The following is a 25,901-nucleotide window of genomic DNA, read 5'->3' on the forward strand; positions in this document are numbered from 1 at the left end:
GGCCCAGGCACGGCTGAGAGGGTCTGGCTGGGTGCCGGCTGTTGTTGCTCAGCATCCCTCCCGACTGCGCCCTGGGCAGCCCTGCCAGTGCACAGCCTCGGTCTCCCCCTCTGTAAACAGGCGAGCACTGACCCATGCCTACGGCCAAGCCAAGCTGGAGCTCCAGACTGGGGCCCCAGAAGGTCGCGCACGAGAACTCTGTGATGTAAAGCGGGGACCGTGACCTTACCGAGCCCCTGCCTCCCGTGCCTGCCTCTCGTCTCCTAACCTCCATGAGGACCCCAGCGACCCGTGCCCACTGTCACAGACTGCCTGAACGTCCCCCTCGACCTGGCTGGCGCCTGCAGCCGCTGTGAAGCACAGACCTCCTCTCGGCCCCTGACGCCACCCTGGGGGGACCAGGGAGAGATGAGGACAGGTCAGTAGCCAAGCATGCCGCCACACGGACCTGCGCCCACCTGGCACCAGTGCTCTCCTGCCTCATTACCCAGCAGGCTGCAGGGAGGGGCCCGCCTGTGGCCCCTCAGGCAGGTCAGAGTCCGGCAGAGGGGATGGGTAACGGCCCTCAGGCTCCAGCCTCCACCTGCCCCCCTCCCACCCTTGCCCTGAGCCTGCAGGCAGACCCCACCTGCAGGATGGAGACCCTGCCCTGCTCAGCCCTGGAAGCAGGGTCTCCAGGCCCTGCTGCTGCGGAGCTGAGCCACACCCAACCCCTGTGCGTCTGCAGAGAGGTCAGGGGCCGGGGATCCAGCTGGGGCCACCTGCTGAGGGCCCAGGTGCCAACCAGAGATGGTATCTCAGTGGCTCTGCAGAGGCCCGGACAGCCCAGGACCAATTTACATTCTTTGGTCTGGGTTTGCCGGAGCCAAAATGGAGTGGGGGAAGGGGGCCCTGAATCCACAGGTCTGACCCCGTCTTTGGGGTGAGTTGTTTACACCGCCTGGTGGGGCAGCAGCCAAGGGGAAAGTGGCGAGAGTGAGGTGCTTGCCGGCCTAGGCCTGGACAACCTTCGCTCAGCCCCACAGGAAACGTGTGCCTCAGCGCACCTGGGCAGCAGGGACACTCTCCAGTTCACATGCAGTCCTGTGTGTGGCTCGCCCACGTCTGTTCCCCGCACCTACCCTGCAGGTGAGGCCCTCCTGAGGGCTCCCCACCTCGTCCTCTGTGCCCCAGACACGCACAGCACACGGCATCAGGCCACTGTCCCGCTCACCAACCTCCGAGTCTTCTAGTTCCCCAGACTGAATGGGTCTGGGCCCCTGGCCCTGCAGGGGGCCAAAGGCTGCTGCCTCCAAGGCTGGACTGGCCCTGGGTGAGCAGAGGGGCAGTCCCAGGCCGTGGGCAGAGCCAAGCAGGGACCAGGATGGACACCTGCCCTTGTACTCAGCAGGCACAGGGGCTGTGGGGCTGCACCCGGCGCTGCCAGGACGCTTGGCTGAAACCTCCACGTCCAGAGCAAAGCCCACTGGCCTGCCCCCGCCCCAGCCCAAGGAGTGAGTCCTAAGGCCACACATCCCTCCATGGCTGCACTTCTGGCCCTGCCCTCACCTCCACCTCCACGACGATGACACAGTGACCAAGTGACAGAGAGGGCTCGGGGTGCTTTATTGCCGTGACCACGGATAACAGAGGGCAGTGGGGGGTGGGCTGGGCAGCCCCTCCACAGCCTCAGCGAGTCCTCTTTGACGGCAGCTTCTCCCAGCCCTGGCCGGTGCTCTCACATGCCCAGGAGCAGGCCAGAGAAGCTAGAGCTGCTCTGGACGGTGAGAGCTGCCCCAGAGCCATTGTCCACGAAGACGGAGGCGTATTGTCCAGCCTGCAGACACCCACAGTGGACGTCAGCCCCCAGAGGGCCTCTGCGCCCTGGAGTTTGTGGAGCGACAGAGCCCCAGCCCCACCGGGCGGCACGCAGCCCAGGCCATGCGGGGCCAGGAGTCCTGAGTGGCCACTGTGGCCAACCTCCACTCACCCGCTGGGCTGGGTGGCGTCCAGGTGAGGCTCGGCGGCCCCAGACCCCCCTGCCCTGCCGCCCCTCCAGCCTCACCTGCAGCTCCAGCAGCCCCTGCACCTGCACCGTGAAGACCCTGCCGTTGCTCTCCAGGCCCGAGACGGCCTCCAGGGACCTGGACACGGTGCCGTAGGGCAAAGGTGAGGGTAGGGCTGGCCCGTGGACAGGACCCTGGTGCCAAGACCCCACGACCCACCCCAGTGCTCACTGCAGGCTTCTGTGCTTGGGACAGCCCCTCCCCTCTCCAACAGCAAGATGGTCCACACTCAGGCACCCACCCCTGTCCCCTGCAACCTCCTGGCGCCAAGGGTGGCCCAGGAGGGCCCACTCACGTGTGGCGATGGCACAGGGACTCGATGCAGATGAGCACCCGCACGGTGTCCCGGACCCGCAGCCGAGCCCTGCCCTGCAGCTCCCTGTGGTCTGCAGAGACAGGCTAGGTCTGCGTGGTCCTCGGGGAGGACGGAGCAGAGAGGGGCAGGGGCAGGGGCTGGGGTCTTCAAGCCCAGGAGTGGCTGTGGGCTGGGGGAGGGTGGGCGTGAGGCCCCGTCCAGGCCCACCGTGGGAGCTGGGGTTGGAGCAGCAGCACCTCTGCAATGGGACCCAGGCCTGGGGCCTGCGATGTCCTGTGCCCACCCGGGAAAGCCAGTTCCCACCCCACCACACGCACCCAGGCCCGGCCCGCTCACCCACGTGCAGGCTGGCGGAGAACTGGAAGATGGCGCTCACCGGGGCTGTGAACCGGCCCGAGGCCAGGCTCAGGCCAGACCCCCGCAGGAAGGCGCCCTGGGCTGTGGGCTGGAGGGGCAGCAAGTGTACCATAGGGCCTGGACTCTCACCGTGCACACCAGGCTGGGGGAGGAGGCTGCGACCAACAGCCCCCAATCCCAAGCAGGCCCCCAGGACAGACGGGACGACATGTGTGCCTGCATCCCTGGGCCTCTGGGCACAGGCTCCAGGCCCCAAAGGGTGATGAGGCCCCAAGAGCCCACATAGGGGAGGGTGTCCCTGCCTCCTGGCCACTTCAGACCCCACCCGAAGTCTTGGTGCACACAAGTCCTCCCAACCCGGACCCAGGCTGCTCCCCCGTGCCCACTCCCCCAGGCCCCACTGCATGTGTGTACTGAGTGGTCACCCCATGGTAGCTGTGGGCCCGCTCACCTGTGGGGGGCCGACCCAGCATCCTGCCCCCCAGCTGGTCCCTGTTAGTGCGTGAGCGCCTACAGGGATGCCCCTAGAGACAACCAGGGCTTACTGGGCCCCTCAGCCCCACCCCCGGGCCCACCCCCCATGCCCACTCACAGCCTGGAAGCCGTGTAGCTCCACCAGAGTCTTCTTGTCCACCAGCACAGGGCCCTTCAGCCGGCAGTGGAAGGCCTCAGCCACCAGCCGCCTGCCTGTCCCCTCAGGCAGCAACGGGCCCAGCAGCCCTGAGAACCGACGCTCGGTGGCCTCTGTGGGGACACGGGCGGGGGCAGCAGCTTGGAGTCAGCGTGGGGTCACCCCCAGGCTCAGGTGGGGCCCTCCTGAGCCTCTGGGAGGAGTGGGGTGGGGGGTGGGCGCCTCACCTTTCAGCATCTCCTGAAACTCCCTCAGCAGGGCCTCCTGGGTGACTTCCACACCAGGGGGGCCTGGGGGGCCGGGGGGCCCAGGAGGCCCTGGAGGGCCAGAGAGGCCTCGCTGGGGGGAGGCAGGAGAAAGTGAGAATCCCCGAGCAGCCACAGCCACCCCTCCCTGGGCACAGACCCCGGCGCTCACCGACTTTTTGCTCTGGCCTCGGCACCGTTTCTTCGAGGCCCCATCATCCGGCCGCCGGACAAAGTTCAGCCATGTCATGTGGGCATCTGAGAACTCAGGCCCCAAGGCCTCAGGCGGCTGAAGGGCCAGGGGACAGGGCTAGTGGGCTGACTGCCGGGCCTGCTAGGTCCTGCCCCGCTGCCCCCGCGGAGAGCGGGGAGCCTCAGGGCCCAGGCCACCTCAGGCAGGACTCAGAAAGGACATGAGAAAGATGCCGACAGGGCACCGCAGGCCACCCCCGGGGACTCAGACCAGATGACAGCAGGGCCAGGGCTTGGGCCCCTGTGGGTGCTAGTTCTGTGTCAGAGCAACCGGGTCCGCTCCCGCGGCGCCCTGTTCCCACGTAGACGGGCACACCCGTGTGCACTCGGAGCCAGTCCCACGTGTCCTGACAGGGTCTGGCCCTGGCAGAGGCCGGCGATGAGGGCAGGAATGTTTCCAGAGCCACGCTAGGCAGGGAGGGGGTGGGCGCAGGCCCTGCTCTGTGCTGGGCATCGAGTGTGCGAGCTGGCAGCTTCAGTGCTCCGGCGGGCCCTGCTCCTCAGGCTCAGACCCAGGCCACAGCAACTGGCCCACCTTGCTGTTGGAGCAAGGGCCGGGAGGGGTGGAGCAGAGCGGCCTTGACGGAGTCCCCCAGCCCTCCAGCCACCCCCTCCTAAGCCCAGGTTCTGCACCAGGCAGGTGGGAGAGGCCAGAGCACCCCCAGTTCCAAAGTCAGAGAAGGAGACATGGTACTAAGTAAGGGGCCGTGGGCCTGGGAGGGAGTTAGCTGTCTGAGGAGGTGTGTGCCAGGCTCAAACAGGAAGCCCATAAAACAGGCAGGAGCGTAGCAGACACGGCCTGGCTGGGAGAGAGCCACCATCACGAGGCCAGCGGAGCTCTGGCCACTCCCGGAGAGCCGTCCCAGGCAGGGCAGGCTGAGCGGTCGGCCCTCAGCCCCAAAGAGAGTGGGAGCTAGGCTCCGGGGGCAGGTGCAGCCTCCTGACCAGGGGAGGCCGGGGCTCCTTCCTAGTGGACAGGCCTCCACCCTGGGGGGCTAGGAGGAGCAGGTCCCCTGATGCCTCGCACATCTGCTGTCTGCCTGTTCCCCTGGCTGCCAACGACCCTAGCTGCACCTGAGGAACTTAGGGGTTCTGGAGGGCCAAGTGCATCAGTGGTGTCTGGGGGCAAGGGCTGCGGGAGCGGGCAGGTGGAGGACGAGCCCACCCCCGGCAGGAAGGGCAGGGGTCCCGCCATCTGGGGAGGGCAGTCCTGGAGCACAGGCCACACGTCCCCGTCCGGGATGGAGGTCCACCTGCCTGTCCCCAGACTGCTCTGTGCCTTTGCTCCAGAGGGGCAACCCCAGGCAGGGGGGCCGGGCAGGGCGGGGAACCACCCCCAAGGACCCCTCCCCTGGGTAACTGGCTGGGATTGCTCAAGACTCTCTGGCCGGCCCCAGAACCTGCTGGCAGCCCACTCTTCCCTGGCTGGCCAGGCCCAAGCACTCCCTTCTCCTCAGCCTGCCCATCTGGAAAACGGGGCTTCAGGCTCCAATGGGGCCACGTGGGCCAGGAGCAGCCAGGCTGGCCGCCACGGAGACGCCCTTGGGAGGTGGGAGGCCAGGATCAAAAGCCTGAGGGCTGGCAGGGGGCCTGCCCCAGCAACTGCTGCTCCCCTCCCAGTCCTGCGGCCCCTAGATGGGCAGCTGCAAGAAGCCACCAGGCCTGCACTCCAGGCCCCTCAGGAGACCCTCAGCCCAAGAGGGTGAGGCCCAGGGCTGAGGTGGGTGCAGGGGTCTCCTGTCTCAGAGGGGACTCTGGCGGCAGGCTGGGGCTGGAGGGACTCAGAGGACAGGAGCACGTCCCATGCCAGAGGCCACAGGAGGTGCTGGCTACACAGTGCAGGGTCAGGGCAAGGACCTCCAGGAAGCACATGGTCCAATCTGGCCACAGAATTGTGGGGCACCTGGTTTCCAACAGGGAGTCTGCTGGGCAGCCATGGAGCAGGCTGCCTGAGTTCCCCCACCCCTCCTGAATTAGCAATTACACCTAATGCAGCAGGTTTTCCGGGCACGGTGGGCTTCAAAGCGTTCAATGGAACGCTGCTGGGGAGCTCCTCCCCTCCCCCAACCCCATCCCAGGCTGAGGGTGGGGGGGTGGAGGGGGTGGGGGGTGCCGAGGCCGGTTCCCATCCAGCTGCTGCGGATCCTGCCCAAAGCACCACCCCACCCAGACGGGCTGGGGTCCTGGAGAGCCCCGCGGGGCAGAGCCTGCCAACAGGAGGGCGGCACCCCTGCAAGCCCCAAAGTGGCGCCCACGTGCGCCTGGCCCAGGCGTACCTTGGGGGAGGCCGGCAGCCCCTCGCTGTTGGACACGGTGGCGTTGGGGGGCTCGGTGCGCTGACCCAGCTGCCGCGGCCTCTTGGGCTCCCGCTGGGCCCTGACGTCCCCGAGGAGCGCGAGCTGCGGCCAGAGGAGAGCCACAGCCATGGCCCAAGCCCAGCGCATGGCGACTCACGGCTCCGGACCTCGGCGGCTCAGCGCTGTGAGCGGGGGCGCCCGGGCACGCTCATGGGGGCGGCGGCACAGCCGGCACTCAGGGCCCCCATGCGGGGACGCAGCCCCGGGGGGCGCCTGGCTGGTGCATCTCCACGCGGGCGAGCGGGGCGACGGCACCACGGGCGGGCAGGATGCACTCTGTCTCCGCAGGCTCGCCGGCTCCCCGCGCGCAGTGCCCTCGCCGCCTGCGCCGCCGCCAGATAAACCCTCCCCTTCCCCAGAGCCGCGGGGTCCAAGGGGGAGGGCTCGCACGCGGAGGACCGTCCGCCGGGCGCCCAGGCCATAGGGGGCGTGCACGGGGCGGGAACCCACTGACCACGCGCCGCCGCGCTTCTACTGAGGAGCCGGTGCCGCTGTCCGAGAGGCTGTGCCTCCCCAGGCCCCCCCAGGTCCTAGGAAACAGCCCCAGGCTGGCCTTCCCTGGGGGGAACCTGGGAACCGCTATGCAGATTCGCCCCGCCCCGCCCTGCCCGGCATCTCGCAGGCAGCCCTTCCAGGGTAGTGGCCAGGGAGCACCCCCCGCGCCGTGGGGGGCACACATGCCATCAGGAGTTCACAGCCCCCTCAGCCCCTTCCTAGGACCACCTCACTCAGCTCTCCCAGGTTCTTCCGGCCCTGCCCCAGGTGCCCCAGCCCCAGGGTCCTGCTGGCACCAGGAAGCAGGACAGATGACCCCCTGGGGCCCCCAGCTTTGTCCCAGCCTTGGTGATCACGGGTTCTGCTCCTCCACTGGGGTGAGCATGGCCAGCAGGGGAGGGGCTGGCTGACCTCGAGCAAAGGCGTGGCAGGTGGCCGAGGCTGCCCCAGAGCCCTGCCCCCTCCTCTTATGGGGCATAGGGCCACCCCTCACTGCCTGAGGGGCTGCCCTCCCCCAGCTGGCATCCCACAGTCCTGAGCCAGCAAGGTAAAGGGAGTTCCCAGGCCCATCCCCTGGGAGGGCAGTGCAAGAGCGAGCCCCCAGGTGGCTGTGCACTGCCAGATGAGCCCATTCACTCCACAGCCATCGGCCCCAGGAGAACAAGCACATTTCCTTCCAGTTGGACCTGAGTGACAGTGGGCAGGTCCCCAGGGAGACTTGAGGTCCTTCCTTAACTACCTCCAGATGTGGGGCAGCAGGACGGCTGGGGCCAGGTCAAGTCGACAGGCCCCACAGGCACGGTGGGGGACCCTGCTGCCAGCCACCCTTCGGCTGGTGTGGACCGAAGCTGAGAACAGTCAGAGCCATGGCTGGCTCCCAAAGGAGCCACTGCTTGCAGTCCAGCCTCAAGGAAGGTGGGGCACAGTAGTCCCAGGGCAAGCGAGAAGAACCCTCCAGACCCTCCCCAATTTCCAGATGTGCACGGGGAATGATGCAGGCAGCCAGGCAGGAGATCTCAGCCCCGGGCCACATCCATGGTCACCGCCCCAGAGACAAGCTGGACAGGGAAGATGTAAGGAGCATCCACCCAGGACACCCGTCTTCCCTCCTAGCTCAGGCAGAGGTCACCTCCAGGGACAAGAGCGGCCAGTTCTGGCGAACCCTGGTGAACCCGCCGCAGCTCCCTCGTGTGTCTGACGGTAAGCCAGCTCCTGATGCCTGCATCCTGAGGAGGGCCACAGTGAAGACCCCTTTGCGCCCCGCCCAGCTGGAACCCTAGGCGTGACCTGCGCCCAGCTCCGGCTCAGGAAAGGCCACCCAGGAGCCTCCTGCCAAGCTGCCAAACCCCTCCTCACAAGCTGGGCAGTTGCTTCCTTGTGTCACCTGCATCCTGACAGCATGCCGGCGGAGTGCTGCTGGCAATGTGCCGACTGGCTGCTGTGTGGACACTGCCAGCTGTACCAGCCTCCAGCATGTTCCTACAAGGTCGATGACAGGAGTGGGCTCCCTAGGGTGCGCTGTCCACACGACACCCATGAAGCCGGTTCTCTGCTCCCCAGGGCCCCTCCCCCACACCCCGGGGGTCCTTCTGGGCCAGCTCCCCCGCGAGCACTGGAGCCACTGGAAAACACATCCGCACCTTTCCACCACAGCTGCCAACCACCCCCCGAGAGAGGCTCAGGCCAGGTGCTGGTTCTTACCCACCCAGCCCACAAGACACTGGACGCCCCTACTCCCTGGGACAGGCCGTCCGCCTGCTGCCCTCGCAGGCGGAGCTGCTCCAGCCTCTCGGACCAAGACCTCTGGGCTGCATCTGCCAGTACTGAAGCCTTAGACTCTGGCCTGGGGGACCCTTCTTCGGGGAAAAACACAGGAAGTACTCTTCTCCAAGACCGCCGTCCATCCATACCACCAAGACTGCTTTACACGTGTCTGCGGAGCATCGACTATCAGGGGTTCTTCTCCCTTGATTGGGACAGACTTCACTATGCAGTCCGAGTCACAAAGGGTTCGGCTGTGCCAGCCGGGGGGACGCACACATTCAAGGGGTAGTCTAAGGATGCCCGACGGCCCTCCACCAGAGACTCCACACAAGAACGAGGCGCCCGTGATCCCCTCAAGGGAGAGCAACATGGACACGGGGTCAGACGCATGGTCCAACAGGACAAGATCATCTTTTATTTCAGGTCACTCGAGACAGCATGCCGCCTCGGGCACTGGCGAAGGCTCTGTACAGCACAGATCAATTCCCAACACTGACTAAGGGTTTTTAAAGGTTGAGATTTCACGTAGAGAAAAGAAATAACACATGTTAAGTAAACTCTCTATCTGCTAAACATTCTGCCTCCCAGAGCCTCAGGAAACATCGAGCGTGTGGAACAGACGCTGGCCTCCAGACGTGCCCTTGAGCCGGCTGCGGGCGCAGGGTGAGGCCTGGCAGGGTATGCTCCTGCTCCCACTGCATGCAGGGGTCTGGGCCCAGCAGCATGGCAGATACAGCAGCTCCGGCTCCTCCACAGGCCAAGCCAGCGGCCTGCCCATGGGCTACCCCAGCACGGGGCTGAGATGGACTCAAATTTCCACCAGCACAGACTCAAACAGCACAGAATGTAGGAACAAAGCTATAATGAAGATTTTTTTCACAAGAGTGGGTTACACACACACAAGTGGTAAATTATAGAACAATTTTAAATAAACTGATCAACAAAGTCAGATAGATGCACAAGTGCACGGCTGCACTTGGGTTCCCCGTCCTCTGAGTGCAGGCACAGCGTCTCCTCTGGGGCTCACACAGTGCCTTCCACACCGTGTGCAGGGGAGATGATGAAACAGACATCAAGGGGGAAGACGCCGGCGATCCGGGGAGTCCTCGGTCCCAAAACTGAGGCGCCGCCCGCTCTGCCCCTGACCTTGAAGTGTCCTTCCAGGGCAGCCTGTCCCCTCCTGTAATGCCCAATCTTGCTATGTTGTCTCCCGGGAAGAGCCGACACCTGACATGGACCAACTATGAAAAGGAGCGTGTGAGCCTCTCTAGGGTAAACCAGACATGGAGCGCAGAGCCTGCCTGTCGGGTGGGGACCCCTGTGGTGCTGCTGGGGTTCCACCCTCCACCAGTACAAGAGGGGCTTCTGGACCACGGGACACGAGGGATTCAGAGGAAAGGCTCTGGGATACTGAGGACCACCCTCCGAAGCAGCAGCCTGGAGGCGACCGTGGGGGCTGCTCTGCAGCCTCCATCCTCAGCCATGGCTTCAAGTAAAGGCCGACCCCTAGTGGTCAAGAATGAGCAGATGCTTAACTTCAACTTCAGCAAAACAAAGACCACACACTTTCCTAGGAGGAATCTGCTTCACTCTAAGTGAACACAAGCACATTTTAAAATGCTGAGGCCAAATCCCACGTCTCCTGGATCCCGGTCCACTGTTGTCTCTGGCCAGCCGGCCCCTGGGCCCCACCGCCAGGACCCTCGCCCACGCCAGCCGAGCACAGTCAAGGGACTGGCTCCTGTCTGCTGAGTCAGAGCTGCGCTGGACTAAGAACGCACGCAGAGTACTGATAAGCATCGAGTTTTATATTTTAAGTGACCAAATCTAATAAAATGAAAAACAGGTTTACTAAAACAGGTCCAAAGACAATACAGGAGATGAGCTATAAAACCAAAGCGTGAGGCCCCTCCTCCTCAACACCTGAGCCCCACAGCCCCCGACAGACCCAGGGTGAGAACAGGGCATGAGAATCTCGAGTCTCCTCCAGACCCAAACCACACACTTTGGTTTCTGTTTTCCTTTTAAAGGTTTTTAAAAAGCTTAACCCCAGGAGTCAGGCGGGTCCGCCCTGTGCTCGGAGGCACGTCCAGCCAGCCCGCTTCAAGCTTAGGCCCAGCATCCCTCATTTCCAACGACCTGTGCAGCCATGGCGCACAGCTCACTCCTGCGCTATGCTTCTCAGCACGTACTTGACCGTGTAGGCGAAGGCTGCAAACCCAACTATAACAAACAAGTTCGCCAGGGCACCGCCCAGGAGTCCATGGTGCCGGTTGGCCTGCTGGAGCCCCGCGAGGTGCGGCCCGGCCCCTGGTGCATGCCCATTGAGCAGCTGAAGCCCATGCTGGCCAAGGTGCGTCTCCCCATCAGGAACCACGTCCGGTAGGGGGAGAGCCTGGGGTCGGCTACTGAGGTCATCTTGTGCTTTCTGTTTCTGTTTAATTTCCTAAGAGAAAAACAGCAAGAAACAACGGCTGGTCTAAACAAGCCGGTTCCTTTAGGACCAGGGAGGGTAAAGGGTCAAGGTTGGCTACAAGTGTTCAATCCTGACACCCGCCCTGGGAGGTGGGCGCTGCTTATGTTAACCCTGTTTTACAGATGTACGGGCCAAGTGACCTGCCAGAATCACCAAGCCTGCACCTCACAGGCCCTGGATGGACCAAGTCCCAGCGACACAGAATCGCCACAGCCTCGATCTCCGTGCAGTCTAGCCACCCCTGCGCACAGCAACATTCTCTGCTCTAGTGCCAAGACCAGAGAGCATTCCAGTCCCTCATGGCAGGGCCCCCCCTAGAACCTCAGCAGCCTGCCCAGAACCTCTCCACCCCTTGCTCCCCGGTGGAGACAGGCCCAGTCTCTGCTTTCCCCAATCTCTCCCCAGCTCCAACCCTACTGTCCAAGCCCCCAGGTTTCCGGGTGCCTTGAGAGAGGCAGGTGTGTTTGCACCTAAAAGCACATGTGGGGCCAGTCGCCCCTCGGTGCTCTGTTTCTGCGGTACAGGGACACACAGGCACGCACGTTTTCTCTCTGGAGAGAATTGAATCTGAAAGTGTTTCTGACATGGGGAAAGCAAACCTGATTGCCAACTTCTGCTTTCTTACCTCCACGACTTCAGGAAATAATTCACAAAAGACTTTGTCTTTTAAATTAAACGCTAAACTCTGTGCAGCCAGTTGTCTCTTCTAGGAAGAGAGAGAAGGGACACATCAGCCCAAAAGCTAATTTCAATTCTTTCAAATTCTAAAAAAAGATTATTTTGTGGTCAAGAGCTGCTGTTACGTTGTTGAAAACACTCCGTAAGCTGGCTCTTCACGACAGACTAATTTACAGTCTTATAAAGGTGTATCTTCCCATTGTCATCAATTGATGCCATCAATTAATGACGTTCAACTTCATTCTGACTTAAACAATAGAAAACTAAAACCAGCTAACAAGAAAGAGGAGCCACCGTGCCCATGTGCGACACCCTCGCTGTCCACAGAAGGGCTGCATGCTGCCCGCCCCTCCACGGTCCCGAAGAAGTGCGGCCTGCTGTCCCCACTACTGAGAACAAGGAACTCCAGAGTGGCGGGTCTCTCTAGTGGTGCCTGGGGGGCAGGGACACAAGCGGAGCAACGCTCTCCACCCCTCACCGTGAAGTCCGAGGTCTCTATACTGCCCAGGGTGGGGCCCTTCTCCACCATGAAGCTAAGGAGCCCAGTCAGGATGGTGGAGACGGACCAGGCCGGGTTCCACGTGTCTGGGTGGAAATCCGTGATGGAAAGACACAGCCTGCAAAAAAGGGACCACTCAACAGAGCACACACTTGTCACGACCACAAGCACACGTAAGAAGCACCACAAAAACGCCTTACCTTGTATTGCACTTAAACCTTCCATTGGGAGTTATCATATAAATACTAGGAGGTTTAAAAGGAAATTCTCTGGGGAAAATTAGTTTTCCATGATAATAGCCACCTATATCAAAACAGAGAAAAAGCCTCATCATCATCCACAGCACGATTCCTCGCCGTCTCGACCCCCAGCACCCACCCCCACACCGCTGCCAGGCTGACCATCACTACCTGTCGCCTACCGTCTGCCATGCCCCCACCCAGCTAGGTCTCCCCACCTCCGTGCCCATCCCCCAGACCATCCCTGGAACTCACAAGTCTTGCTAGCAATCTCACTGTGGGCTCATGACCATCGGAGCAGGCCCTTGTCCACCATGGCCACTGTAAGCCCCTCCTCGACCCTCCTGTCCCCCACTCACCAAGAGCAGAGCATCAGAAGAGAACCCTTCTCTTCTGATAGGGCTCCCCCCACCCCAGGCCCCTTCTCTCCCACACCAGCCATTTCTCCCTCTTCACCAAACTACACCCAGCAGCAAGCACACCTGCCATCATTCCTCCCACCTTAAAAACCACAAACAAAACACACAACTCTGACCACCTCCCAGTTCCTGCCCACTGTTCCCTTCTCCTTCAGGTAAAACCCCTGGAGAACTATGTCCACGACTGCCATGCTCTCAAGTCCACCCTGACAAGGCTCTTCTCACCCCAATCCCCCACACCTGACCTCGAGGTCACCAGACCTCCCCACTGGGGTGTCTGACTGCATCTCAAGCCTCACGACCACTCCTGACCCCTCCTCCTTGAAGCCCCACCCTGGCTTGGCTCCCCCTTCCCGTCTTCATCCCCTCCTGCCCAGCACAGGCCACCCAGCTCCACCTGGTGCTCTCCCCACCACCTGCACTTCTGGGGTCACAAGGGTCTTACGTGACACGGAGAGTACCGTGATGACTCCAACCAGCACCTCCACCTGGACCTCTGGACTCCTCCCCAAACTCCAGACTCAGGTACTGACCAGGCAACACTGCCCCAGACGGGTCCAAGACATAATTCCTGCTATTTTCCCCAAACAGCAACTCCATCCTCTCAATGGTTGTTCAGACTGAAATCTGGGAGGCTCCCTAACCCCGTATCACATCTACTCCATCGGCAAATCCTGTTGGCCCCAACTTCCACCAGATCCAGAGCCCAACACTTTGATGACCTTGCTGGCCTCACTGCATCCACCCCTGCCTGCTCAGCTCAAGGTCCCACCAGGCCAGTCCCCGCTTGAGGCCTCACAGCCTTGCTCTCAGGGAGGCAGCTGGGAGCCTGTGGGAAATGCAGAGCCTCAGGCCCACCCTAGACCGGCTGAGTGGAAGGTGCATTTGACGAGATCCTGGTGATGCGTGTGTACTTGTGTGTGCATGTACAGTGAGGTTTGAGGAACACTGCCCACCCGGGCTCCTTGCTGCCCCCCAGCAACTTGGGGATGATCCTACCTCAAGGACTGGGACACACTAGTCCCAGACTGCCACAGGTCTCTGCTCCAATCACTCTCGGGTAAGGCCTCCCACCACCTCACATGGGCTGCCGCACCCTGGCCGCCTCACATGAGGGCTGGAGGGATGACCTGAGCGAGGCCTGCTGGACAAGCAGACAGGCGCACCAGCGACAGACTAACAGGAGACATGACATGCAGAGCAGACGCACACTCAAAGTCACCAAGAAAAGCCAAACTGGAAAATAAACAAGAGATATAAACAGGCGATTTCCCAAGAGGAAGCAGGAACAGCCACCATGCACGTCTGGCTCAGTACTAACCAGGAAGTGACTTAAACAGCAGAAAACGCGCCATTTTTAGCTTCGTGGAGGGTGGTGGGAAGGTGGGCCCTGCCTTGTTGTGCAAGTATAAGCCTGCTTGTACCCGAGGGCACTGGCCAGGAAACAGAATTCTAAACACACGCAGACCCAGCGGTTCCAGCTCATTATCTACCCGAGACACTGACCAGTGCACAGAGAACCACACAAAGTTGTTCACGGCCAGTGAAAACCAGCAAACGCCCGCCTGTCCTCAGAGGGAAGGGCTCTGTGAACCACTCGTGCGCACTGTGGAGTCGGTGCAGGAGCTAGACAATGCAGGAGCCGGCGGAGCGAGAATCCTACAGGGGCAAACAACCAACAACACAAACTGAAGGAGAAACTGCAAGTTGCAGGACATGCACAGTAAGCTGCTTCCCTCAAACCACAGCAGCATGCCGTTCTCCACATCCAAAGACGTGCACTCTGAACTGCAGAGAAGTTTTGGGAGAAGTCATGTTTCAGGGCAGCCCAGGAGGTCTCATCCTGAGAGAGGCAATGCAGGGCCCACGGGAGGGCGGAGCCTCACCCAGACGTCAAAGTGCTGAGCCCGGCCCCCAGGACCGCACAGAAGTCAGTGCGTGAACCCCTGTGCCAGCAGCTCCCACCCTCTTCCAAGGGTCCCCAGGGGACCGAGCCATGAGCACCGCCTTGGCCAAGACCAGGCGACAGAAACCGCAGAGAGCGCCACGGCCCTAGCACAGCACTGCGCTTCCTCCACTGAACTGTTTTTGCAACTTGGTCAAAAAGCTGTTGGCCACGGCTGTGCGGGACTGTTCCTGGATTCTCTACTCATTCTGTGGATCCGCATCTCCCCCCACAGACACCACACCATCTGATCACTGGAGTTACACCACAAGTCTCAAAATCAGGTGGAGTGACTCCTCCCATTTTATCCTCTTTAAAAATTGTTTCGGGGCCGGCCCAGTGGCATAATGGTTAAGTTCACACGCTCCGCTTTGGCGGCCCAGGGTTCACGGGTTTGGATCCTGGGTGTGGACCTACACAACGCTTATTAAGCCATGCTGTGGCAGGCATCCCACATATAAAGTAGAGGAGATGGGCACGGATGTCAGCCCAGGGCCAATCTTCCTCAGGAAAAAGAGGAGGATTGGCAACAGATGCTAGCTCAGGGCTAGTCTTCCTCACAGAAAAAAAAATTGTTTTAGCTATTCTAGGTTCTTGCCTTTCCACACACATTTCAGGATAAAAATTTTAGAATATACTTCTGTATGTCTACAAAAACCATGCTAGAGGGCTGGCCCCATGGCTTAGCGGTTAAGTGCGTGCACTCCGCTGCTGGCGGCCCGGGTTCGGATCCCGGGTGCGCACCGATGCACCACTTCTCCGGCCATGCTGAGGCCGTGTCCCACATACAGCAACTAGAAGGATGTGCAGCTGTGGCGTGCAACTATCTACTGGGGCTTTGGGGGAAAAAAATAAATAAATAAAAAATTTAAAAAAAAAAAAAAAAACCGTGCTAGGGTTTTGATGGAATTATATAAAACCAACAGATCAACTTAGGAACAGGAAACCAATTTTGAACTGTCTGGACTGTTGTGCCTGGAGAACACCAGGAGCAGCAAAGGCATAGAGCCCAGAGCAAGGACAGGGTCAATGGCCAACCAACACTGAGCCAGACAGATGTGGATGTGAGAGAGGAGCTATGAGGGACTGGGAAGGGTCAGAACATCCAGAAGCCAGAGGAGGACCAAGTGAGGAGGAAGCCAGAGTCACCACCACCATCAGAGTCTGCAAAGGCCCAGACACTGAGGCCTGAGAGCCATTCCTCGGATATGGCAATTCAGAGGGGTCCCATGGACACCCTGATGAGGGCAGTCAGCAGAGGATGGGGCTGCAGACAGCAGAAGGTGGCCCTGAGCTGAAGAAGGGGAGAAGGGCAGCAGAAGGAGGGGAGAGGAGGGGAGCAGAGGGAGGAGGGCAGCGGGGGGGAGGGGCAGCAGAGGGAGGAGGGCAGTGGAGGGAGAGGGAGGAGGGCAGCAGAGGGAGAAAGGGAGGAGGGCAGCAGAGGGAGAAAGGGAGGAGGGCAGCAGCAGGAGGAGGGGAAGAGGGCAGAGGAGGGAGAAGGGCAGTAGAAGGAGGAGGGGAGGAGGGCCGTGGAGGGAGGAGGGCAGTGGAGAGGGGAGGAGGGAGGAGGGCAGTGGAGGGAGGAGAGGAAGGGCAGTGGAGGGCGGGGAGAGGAGGGCAGTGGAGGGAGAGGGGAGGAGGACAGTGGAGGGAGGAGGGAGGAGGGCAGCGGAGGGAGGAGGGGAGGAGGGCAGCCGGGGGAGGAGGGGAGGAGGGCAGCAGAGGGAGGAGGGCAGCTGAGGGAGGAGGGGAGGAGGGCAGCGGAGGGAGGATGGGGAGGGCAGCGGAGGGAGGAGGGCAGCGGAGGGAGGAGGGCAAGGGCAGTGGAGGGAGGAGGGGAGGAAGGCAGTGGAGGGAGAGGGGAGGAAGGCAGCGGAGGGAGAAAGGGCAGTGGAGGTAGGAGGGCAGCGGAGGGAGGAGGGGAAGGGCAGCGGAGGGAGGAGGGGAGGAGAGCAGCAGAGGGAGGAGGGAAGGAGGGCAGCGGAGGGAGGATGGGAAGGGCAGTGGAGGGAGGAGGGCAGCAGAGGGAGGAGGGCAGCAGAGGGAGGAGGGGAGGAAGGCAGTGGAGGGAGAGGGGAGGAGAGCAGCAGAGGGAAGAGGGGAAGGGGAATGGAGGGAGAGGGGAGGAGGGCAGCGGAGGGAGAGGGGAGGAGGACAGCTGAGGGAGAAGGGGAGGGGGACAGTAGAAGGAGGAGGGCAGTGGAGGGAGGAGGGGAGGAAGGCAGTGGAGGGAGAGGGGAGGAGAGCAGCAGAGGGAAGAGGGGAAGGGGAATGGAGGGAGAGGGGAGGAGGGCAGCGGAGGGAGGAGGGGAAGGGCAGCGGAGGGAGAGGGGAGGAGGACAGCTGAGGGAGAAGGGGAGGGGGCAGTGGAGGGAGGAGGGCAGTGGAGGGAGGAGGGGAAGGGCAGTGGAGGGCGGGGAGAGGAGGGCAGTGGAGGGTGAGGGGAGGAGGGCAGTGGAGGGAGGAGGGCAGTGGAGGGAGGAGGGCAGTGGAGGGAGGAGAGGAGGGCAGTGGAGGGAGGGGAGGAGGAGGGCAGGGGGAAAAGCTTTTTGTCTCTGAAGAGAATATTCACAGGAGGGTGGGCATATTTGCAGCCTGCGGGCCAGGACCAGCAGAGAAGTACAAAGGAGAGAGAATAGGACAGCCAAAAGCAGGAGTGGGTCTAGAAAGGGAGCACCCCTTTCTGCAGTCAGGCGATACCAGGCTCGCAGGGGCTGGGGGGACACGGGGTCTCCTGCAGTCCCAGCCCCTGCACACCTCCACTCAGGGCCTGCCCTCCCCCCTCTGCCACCTCCACCCGTCCAGAGGTCAGGCTCATTTCAGCCAGCAACAGTCCTGGCCCGTCTTGGGGGTGGGAGGGTGGGGGGTCTGGTTACAAAATTAATACATGTTCACTATTTATTTGGAAAGTCTAAAACCACAAAGAATAAAAAAACTTAAAAGAGAACACTGCTCGTTCTTGGTGTCCATGCTTCAAGTTTGTTAAAAACATACACGTATTTAATAAGCATTTTAATATGAGCTGCACAGACTGTTCTGAAGCCCATCTTTCTAGGAACCCACCACAAGGCGTCATCAAGCCCATACCCTGTTGCTGGGCATTTGGGCGGTCCCCAAAGTAACGTTCTAATAATACGCCCACCCTACAGATGGATGCTTCTGCACACTTGTTTCCCCAGGGCAGATCATCCCAGAATGGGGATTCCTGGGCCAAAGCAGAGTCCCCATAAGACTAGCGACACATCTGCCAAACCACCTTCCAGAGAGCTGGGCCTTTTCCATTCTAACTACCCAGTTCTCCTCTGAAGATCCAGAGCAGTGGTTTTCAAACTTTCTCGTCTAGCAGCAGAACTATTTTCTAGTGAAATCTTATGCAAAACCCGGACACGAACGCAGACCAAACTGCTGCTTTGGCCACCTGAAGTCACGACCCAGTGGCTAAAGAGCTGAAGGCACTGCCCACCTGGCCTGGCTCTGCCCACCTGGCCTGGCTCTGCCCTGGGCTTTCCTGCCACAGCTCATCTCTCGACCTGGCATAAAGCCCAAGGCTCCCCGCAGGCCCCCAGAGGCTTGCTGATTGACAGCTCCCAGGCCTACCTTGTAAATGACACCAGAGGACCCTATGAGGCGTCACAGATCAGCCTCAGCAGCAGTAAGGAGAGCAGAGGTACTCAGCCGCCCCAAGCGGGTCCTACAGCCTCCGTAGGCCTCAGTGCCCCGCCCACACAGGGGGCCACCACTTAGCTCACAGAACTGGGCACTGCGTGAGCAAGCACTCCATAAACACACTTTTCTCTCCTTCAACGACACTCGTCCCGGTCTTACGAAACGGGAGGAGCACCTGGCAGGGTTTTACTGTTTACCCCAGTCTGCGTCCCAGCTCTGAGCCCAGTGACATTGGACACCTACAATGGTCCCTGAAGACTGAGACACGTCTGCAAAACAAAATTTTCAGCAAACGCCTCTAGGACTTGGAGAAATAATAGGGTAAGTTCCCAATAAGTCCAATCTAACTAACCCACATGCAAAACAGAAAGCGTGCTATTTACAAATAAAAGGTGTTTAACAGGCAAGGTCTATTCACAATAGAAAAACTGCCTCTTGTTCTTCCCACTCAGAGCAAAGACTTACCTTCGTAAGGAGTCATCTCAGGGCCTCGGACCACATAGTGCCTGAGGGAGAGAAGAAAATCAGGTGGCTTTGGGAATGGCAAATTCTCCAAAATCTGAGGCACTCCAAGGCTGGGGTTTGTAGGGCCCGGCCCAAGCTGGACGTTCAGACTCTCAGTAGGTGAACAACGGAAGGTTAAACTCCGACCAGCAAGGCAGCTTCAAAGCCCCTTCAAAGCCCCGCAGTCTTTGTGCTGTAGGTGCGTTAGTCACTTTGTAACAGGATCTTAGAAGTTTAACTAAGTTTTCCACAAAGTACTTTTGTGTCCACAATACAATATACAAGAAGTTAATCCTCTCTAACCACCAACATCAACTGAAAATTTTTAACATTTTAATTTCACAATACATTCTTGAGATGTACTTGAAAATTCATATTTTTCAGTATGTCCAAATATCACGCAGCAGGCTAAACAGGGAACAGCTGGTGACAGGAGGTGCCTCTGTGTCCCCCAGCGCTGATGTCCTGGAAGAACCAGACACAACCTCAGAGCAGCTGTCCTCAAGCAGGAGGAACAAGAACAGCCCGTAACTGTCACCAAAGCCTCACACGGAACCCAAGCCCAGGTGGGCCCGTGTGCCTCAGAACAAGAACAGTGGTGCCCACAGGCTCCGCTCTCCCACGCAAATAAAGGAGGCTTCAGCTCTATGTCGAGGTATGTGGGCTTATGGATTTTCAAACACAACAGAAAAGCACAAAGAAGAAAGCAGAACTACCAGAAATGCCAGACCAGACACAACTGCCCACATCTTGACGACTATCCCTCCCCCCAGGATACACACATACCTCATTGTGACACAGTGGATCACACAACACCTGCCATCTGCTATGTTTGACTCAAAAAATCCTCTCACCTGTCAGTGGACCAGGAACAACCCTCAGAGCTAAGCACGTGACACACCCAGGAACGTGGCCTTCATCATCCGTTACTGCTCCCAATTCCTGCGCCCAGTCTGAGAACACTGGGAAGGGACAGTGAGCAAGCACCCTGTGAGTGCCCAGCAGCCCTGAGGGGGCAGAGTGAGGACAGGCCTTTTCTAGAAAGGTGCTTCTCTTCTCTCAGCCAGGGGGAGAGACACCCACAGCTGGGCAGAAGAGCTCACACATGAGCCCCACTGCTCTCCTCAGCTGCTATCCGAGAACGGGACTCGGGGGACGGGGTCTCACCACCCCAGTGACGCCTAAACTGTGCAAACAATGTGGATATTATGCTGAAAGAAAACCTGTTTTCCTGCTGGAGTATGGAATATTGGTAGGCACCAGCAGAGGTGCCTACGCCACCTGCCCACATTGACAACCCTGGGCACTTGGTCTCTCGTGGGCTTCCCCAGTAGACAGCACCTCATATGGTTGTCACAGCTCACTGCAGGGGAACTCGGGGGGATGGGAAGCTCAGGCCTGGTCTCTTGTAGACTCTGCCCCTGTGCCTTCTCCCTTTACTGATTTTGCTGTCTTTTCACCATAATAAACCTTAGTGGTGGGTCTTCCTAGCCAGTGATCAAACCTGGAGACCCTGACTTGCACGCAGGGAGGAGTTCCCCACACAATGAGGATGTTCCCCCAACTGCTGTGGAACCCGGCCCTCCATCTGCCAACCATGTCCCGGGGGCCCCACAGGGTTTATGTCATTTGGGGACAGGGAGAGCTCTGCTGTGACACTGACTCTCACTCACACACGAGGCCCACTTCACCCTGAGAATCCTCCACTCTCCGCCAGAGGTGGCCCTTCTCTGTAAACCAAGAAAAGTGGACGCAGAATCCTTGAACACCTGTCCGATCTGGAAACTACTTCTTGTTAACTCAGACCTCTTTTCTCCAGATTTAAAAAAATTAAAAAGTACTTTTTAAAATCAAACCATAAAATACCCTCCAAACAAAGAGAAAACGCTTCTTAATATCTCAGCTCTATTTCATCTCTCACAAAATCACCAGCAAAGCTGACAACGGAAGCATTTCTGTCAAGGCATGCAGCCTTGTAACAACACTTAAACACAACGAAGAAGCTACTATGAAACAAATGTTCACAAGGCACAGATCCTCCCAGGGAAGTGCCCGGGCCACTGCCAGGAGGTGGAGTATCAGGACCCCTGTGTCCCAATCACGAACTCTCCAAGGGAGGACAGGCCACTTTACAGCGCCAAGAGGCAAAGTGCACAGAAGAAGAGTCTAGAAATGCAGCTTCTCCTCCAACAGCTGTGAGACCTGACCAGCCCATAGCACCCCCTACAAACCCTGCAGACCTATCCACCTTCAGGAAGGACTCTCCAGGCCCAGCGTGCAGGGGTCAAGGAGGACCTGTTGTGTCCCCAGCTGCTGCCCGTTATGAAGATGACCAGAGCGTGTCTGTGGGCCTCACAGTCTGCTCACACCTGGAGCTCACACCCCACCCAGCCCAGCCAGCAGAGAGCCCAGGAAACAGTGAGTGATGCAAGCCTTACCATTCAAGAATGTTGGAAGGGAGGGGCTCAGCGCAGATGTAAGGCACTGGGTCTTTCTTAATTCGCAGGTAGTCCTGCTTCAGTCGCTGGGTGGCTGTTGTCGGAGCTCTCTTATTGCTGTTGTTGCTCATCTGTCAAAAACACACATTTACATTTACAAAGGACAAGGGGTAGCCCACCACCGCCTTCCCCACCCACACACAGCTTTAGAAGCCACGCACCTCTGCAGCCCATCATGGGTGCACATTTCACCCCAGTCACCCAAATCGAGGCGCGGGGGTTGTCCGACTTGCCCACCCACTCAGATGCCCGCAGGCCTCGCAGATCCTCCTCCTCTACCTGCCGTGCCGCAAGCTTCACTTATGCAGTGTCAGGCGCAAAGATGAAAAAAAACCCTGAAGTCTCACTCCTGACCTCAAAGAACCCAAACAGAGAGAAAGACGCCTAAGTTCAAAGGGCTATAAGCAGAAGTGTGCTGGAGTCAGCGTGGGGCAGCACCCAAGTGGCTGTGCTCATCCCCCCAATCCCATGCTTGGCGATGCCACGACGACCAAGTGTCTACACCACAGAAACCAGGATGCACCCCCAAACCAGCAAACCAGCCCCCGCGAAAGGCCATGGTTAAACACTGTCCAGCACGTTCATCACTGGTCCCAAGTGGGTGGAAGGAACAGGGGAGCAGAGAAGAGCCTCTCTCTGAGACTGGAGAGAGAAATGGGGACCCTTGAAAGACTCAGATGCATGTGCTGGGCAGAGGGGAAGGAGCGCCTGCCAGGCAGAAGGAGCTACAGGTGGACAGGCAGAGGCCTAAGAAAGCGTGGTGTCCAGGGGACAGCACTCAGTCACTGCGTCAGGAGTCAAAGCACAATGAATGATGGCTGATAAGACTGGCCAGGGAGGCAAGTGGCCAAGCAGCACCCCAGAAAAGTTTTAGACCCAAGTCTTGAAGTAAATCAGATCTTAGGTCACTCCAGTGTGGTTCAGTGTGAACGGCAAAGACAATATGGGACACACAAGATGGCATGGCAGGGACAGCACCAAAGGCTGGGGACCAGGAGTGAAGCAGTGACCATCACTCAAAAGAAGAAACATGGGGGGGATCAGGGGACCCTGGACACCTCAGCTATGCTCTGGGGAGGTGGGGGTGGGTGGTGATGGGAGAGACAGGGCTCCCCACTCTCACAGGCACCAGAACAGCTCCAACTTGATCTGCTTTATATACTGGAGTTTCTCATAATGTAAGATGGAAAAGCAAAAAGTTCTACTAATAAAAATAAAGTGTGGGGGTCAGACCAGTGGCGTAGTGGTTAGGTTCACGTACTCCACTTCAGCGGCCTGGGGTTCAAGGGTTCGGATCCCGGACGTGGACTTAAACACTGCTCATCAAGCCGTGCTGTGGTGGCGTCCCACATACAAAATAGAGGAAGTTGGGCAAAGCTCTTAGCTCAGGGACAATCTTCCTCAGGCAAAAAGAGGAAGATCGGCAACAGATGTTAGCTGAGGGCCAATCTTCCTCACCAAAAGATAAATAAATCAAGTGTGAACACCACTGGTCTAAAATCTGACAGAGAACATGCAGGGGCAGAGAGGAGCATCCAGGCTACAGTGGTGGCAGGTTGGCTACAGGCCTTGAGAGAGGAGACACAGCCGTCCCCCTCATCTCCACACCACATACACTGCCACTCAGGGTCCCCAACCTGCCTTGCCACAGCACTGGACACCAGTGGCCAGGATCTCCACCCTGACCTCGTGGCCAGCACAAACCTGAAGTCACTCCACCCGCCACTGTGCCTGTTCTCCTCCCTCAGCCTTGGGTCCCTTGCACTTTCAGTTCCCCGGGGACAGCCACACACACTCACTCCTTCCCTCCCTTCACTCTCTGCCTATACCTTACCTCATCAGTGGGCTCTGTGGACTCCTGGCCCCTTTGCTGGTTGTATGCTGCTCAGAGCACTATCCCCATCAGACTATGACTGGGCTTGGGGGGCTCACTCCATACCCCCAGGGCCTGCAGAGTGAGGTTCAGTCAGGGCACCCGCAGGGGCCCTACTGTGTGCACCATTGCCCACCTCTGCTTCTTGCCCTGGGGTCCCTGAACCTCAGGATCCTCGTTCCCCTCCTCTTTCCAATTCCCACCCACCTAATGCAGCGTCTCATTACTTTTCCCATCAACTACCACAACAGTCTTCCCACCTCAGTCCATCTTGCACACTTAAGTCAGATTAACTTTCTCAATGCACAGTTCTAATCACAGCCCTTCAAGATTCCCCAATAGCCCGGCAAAACCTCCCTCTACGTGCCAAGCCCTCTACAAAGCAGCCACCGCCAGCCCTCCTAGTTCCCGACTCCCAACGCCCCTGATTCGCCGAAGTGCCAAACTCCCTTCTCATCCTAATCATGTGGCTGCTTCCCAGCCCAGTCTCTGCTGGCAGAAGATTCACCTAGGCCCTTTCCGGGCTAGCTCCAGAGCCAAGTCCCTCAAACGCCTTCCTGATTTCCCTGGTCAAGTCTCCACACACACATGCAATGGCCTCCCTGCGACCCAGCTCCGCACCACACAGGCGCCTGTCAGGCCCCAGCAGAGACGGCTGGTGCGCCTGCAGCAGAAGCAGGCCACAGACAGCCTGGGAAGGGAGTGCTTCCTGCCCAGCACTGCCCCCAAGCTCCTGGCCCAAGAACCAAATGGCCAGGTAGCTCACCTTGGGCCAATACCTAGTAACAAACACAGCAACAGCCCAAAACAGAACCACCACAGAAAACTCGTTCTGTTTCTTTTAAACGTTCACCCTAAAGTTAACACTGTCATGCACAAAACAGCTCACTGGTTAACTCAAATACAGATATGTTTGGACTCAATCAAGTGTCCAGGCTGGATGCTGAACGAAAGTCAGCCGAGAGCCACACAAAATAAAATAAAACAGACTCTGCCTGACCCATCACAAACAAACATCTCTCGTTCTTGCTTTCAAAGGTATAATCTCTAAAATCGTATTTATGATTCCACCACTCAGTTCACAAACAGAAAGGGTGCCCTCAGAGCAGGCTCTCAAGGCCTTGCAGGAGATTTCAGGTGAGACAGTCTCTCCCAATTTCCCACCTACATACAGTCCACCACACCTGCAGACCATGAAGCATGTCCCAGGTTCCCTCCGCACCAAGTCCCCACAGACAGAGCACATGAGGCATATTACACTGAAGGAAATAGAACGTAGACATATGAAAAAATGACATGGATAAAAAATTTTAGTACAAGAGCTGAGAGAGAGCAGCTGACCCAACATCACAAAGCACGGGTCCTCCAGCCTCACACTGAGACAGATTGGTGCGCCCAGCATCCGTTCACCCTGCTCCCTTTTCCCTGGACATCTGTCCCACTCTGCATAGGAGAACTTAGGTGATGGTGTGGCATGAGACCTTGGCCCGACTGGCCAGATGGGCACGTGACACACTCGCGCCGGGGACTTTCGCGGAAGTCTCTCCCTTCCCCACCAGGATTGCTTCATAGGCTAGATGGACGGCCAGGGCTGAGGGAGGCAGTCCCAGCACCACTCACGCACCTGCCCGAGAATGCAGCTCACAGAGGTCAGTACTGCCCACAACTGCGGATCACTGACGGCAAGTTCCAGGCACCACGATGCAACCGTGCCTGAGGTCTACACACGGGCCTCTCCAAGCAATGAGACCCTCAGGGTCCTTTCTGCTGAAGCCCGATGACGCCAACTCTCACTCACCTGGAGCGAACGGAGCGCTGCACCATGCGCGGGCACTTTCACGCACCCGTTACACCTACTCCCGCCGGCTGCGGCCTTACCTCTCTTTAGACGTTCCTGTTTGCGCCCGCCAAGGCAGTGAGAACCGGATTTGAAGTAAACACAGATCAGCTAAGTGGTGTTAACCGAAAGAAAGGCTACAAGTTTACCCCCGACCGGCGGCGGAGACGGCGCGGGCAATCAGCAGGCGCGGAGAGCGGGGCCGCCACAGCCGGAGAAGCGGCCCAGGCCCACTCTCCCCCAGGGCCACGGAGCCTCCCGACGCCGGCCCCGCTCTCGGCGCCCGATTTTCCCTCATCGCCCCGGGGCGCAGTCCCCGGCACACTCACTCCTGCTGGCCCTCAGGACCCAGTCGGGGTGCGGAAAGCAGCGGCGGGCAGACGGCCCCGCCCAGCGCGGACTCCTGGCACATCACACACCCCGGTCGCGGCCGGCTCGTCCCGGAGGCGCCCGCGGGGCCGCTCCCACGAGGCCCTTCCGCAGGACTCCGCTGTGCGCCCGCCCGGCCCGGAGCCCGGGCGCCCCGCCGTAACCGACCCCGGCTCCGCGCACAGAAGCAGGGGCCGCGCCGCGAGCGGCGGACCGGGCCGTGGGAGGCCCGGTGTCCCGCGCCCCGCTAGGGCCGGCTCCGGCGGGGCGGACGCGCGGCGAGGCCCGGCGCGCGCTCACCTCTCCCCGTCGCCGCGCGTGGGCCGCCGCCGCGCTCGGGCTCGCCGTGGTGGAGGCCGGAGCAGGGAGCGGGGGAGTAGGGCCCGCGCCGGAGAGCCACACCGCGCCGGGACGGAGCCCACCGACGGCCACCGCC

The 25,901-nt window shown here is 59.7% G+C and overlaps 2 protein-coding genes across 6 annotated transcripts; both read right to left on the bottom strand.

Annotated features, from left to right (window-relative positions):
- Positions 1-618: 618 nt before the first annotated feature.
- C1QTNF12 (C1q and TNF related 12) lies at positions 619-8,753 on the bottom strand. 2 transcript variants are annotated; one of them, XM_058552592.1, is made up of 8 exons: positions 6,123-8,753; positions 3,767-3,883; positions 3,577-3,688; positions 3,311-3,462; positions 2,698-2,806; positions 2,341-2,431; positions 2,045-2,123; positions 619-1,816 (listed from the first exon to the last, which is right to left on the bottom strand). In XM_058552592.1, the coding sequence occupies exons 1-8, from the start codon at positions 6,288-6,290 to the stop codon at positions 1,718-1,720; spliced, it is 927 nt and encodes a 308-aa protein (XP_058408575.1). In that variant the 5' UTR covers positions 6,291-8,753; the 3' UTR covers positions 619-1,717. The 2 variants fall into 2 exon arrangements, with proteins under 2 accessions (XP_058408575.1, XP_058408574.1); XM_058552591.1 differs by having other exon boundaries at positions 3,577-3,883.
- A 96-nt stretch (positions 8,754-8,849) lies between these two features.
- On the bottom strand, positions 8,850-25,881 carry UBE2J2 (ubiquitin conjugating enzyme E2 J2). 4 transcript variants are annotated; one of them, XM_058552593.1, is made up of 7 exons: positions 25,766-25,877; positions 21,327-21,457; positions 18,850-18,890; positions 12,316-12,418; positions 12,095-12,233; positions 11,564-11,644; positions 8,850-10,908 (listed from the first exon to the last, which is right to left on the bottom strand). In XM_058552593.1, exons 2-7 carry the CDS (start codon positions 21,455-21,457, stop codon positions 10,624-10,626), a joined length of 780 nt encoding a protein of 259 aa, XP_058408576.1. In that variant the 5' UTR covers positions 25,766-25,877; the 3' UTR covers positions 8,850-10,623. The 4 variants fall into 4 exon arrangements, with proteins under 4 accessions (XP_058408576.1, XP_058408578.1, XP_058408579.1 ...); XM_058552595.1 differs by lacking the exon at positions 25,766-25,877 and adding an exon at positions 25,426-25,599; XM_058552596.1 differs by lacking the exon at positions 25,766-25,877 and adding an exon at positions 21,548-25,037.
- Positions 25,882-25,901: the final 20 nt, after the last annotated feature.

Source organism: Diceros bicornis, chromosome 13, assembly GCF_020826845.1.
Source record: "Diceros bicornis minor isolate mBicDic1 chromosome 13, mDicBic1.mat.cur, whole genome shotgun sequence".
NCBI classification, from domain to species: domain Eukaryota; kingdom Metazoa; phylum Chordata; class Mammalia; order Perissodactyla; family Rhinocerotidae; genus Diceros; species Diceros bicornis.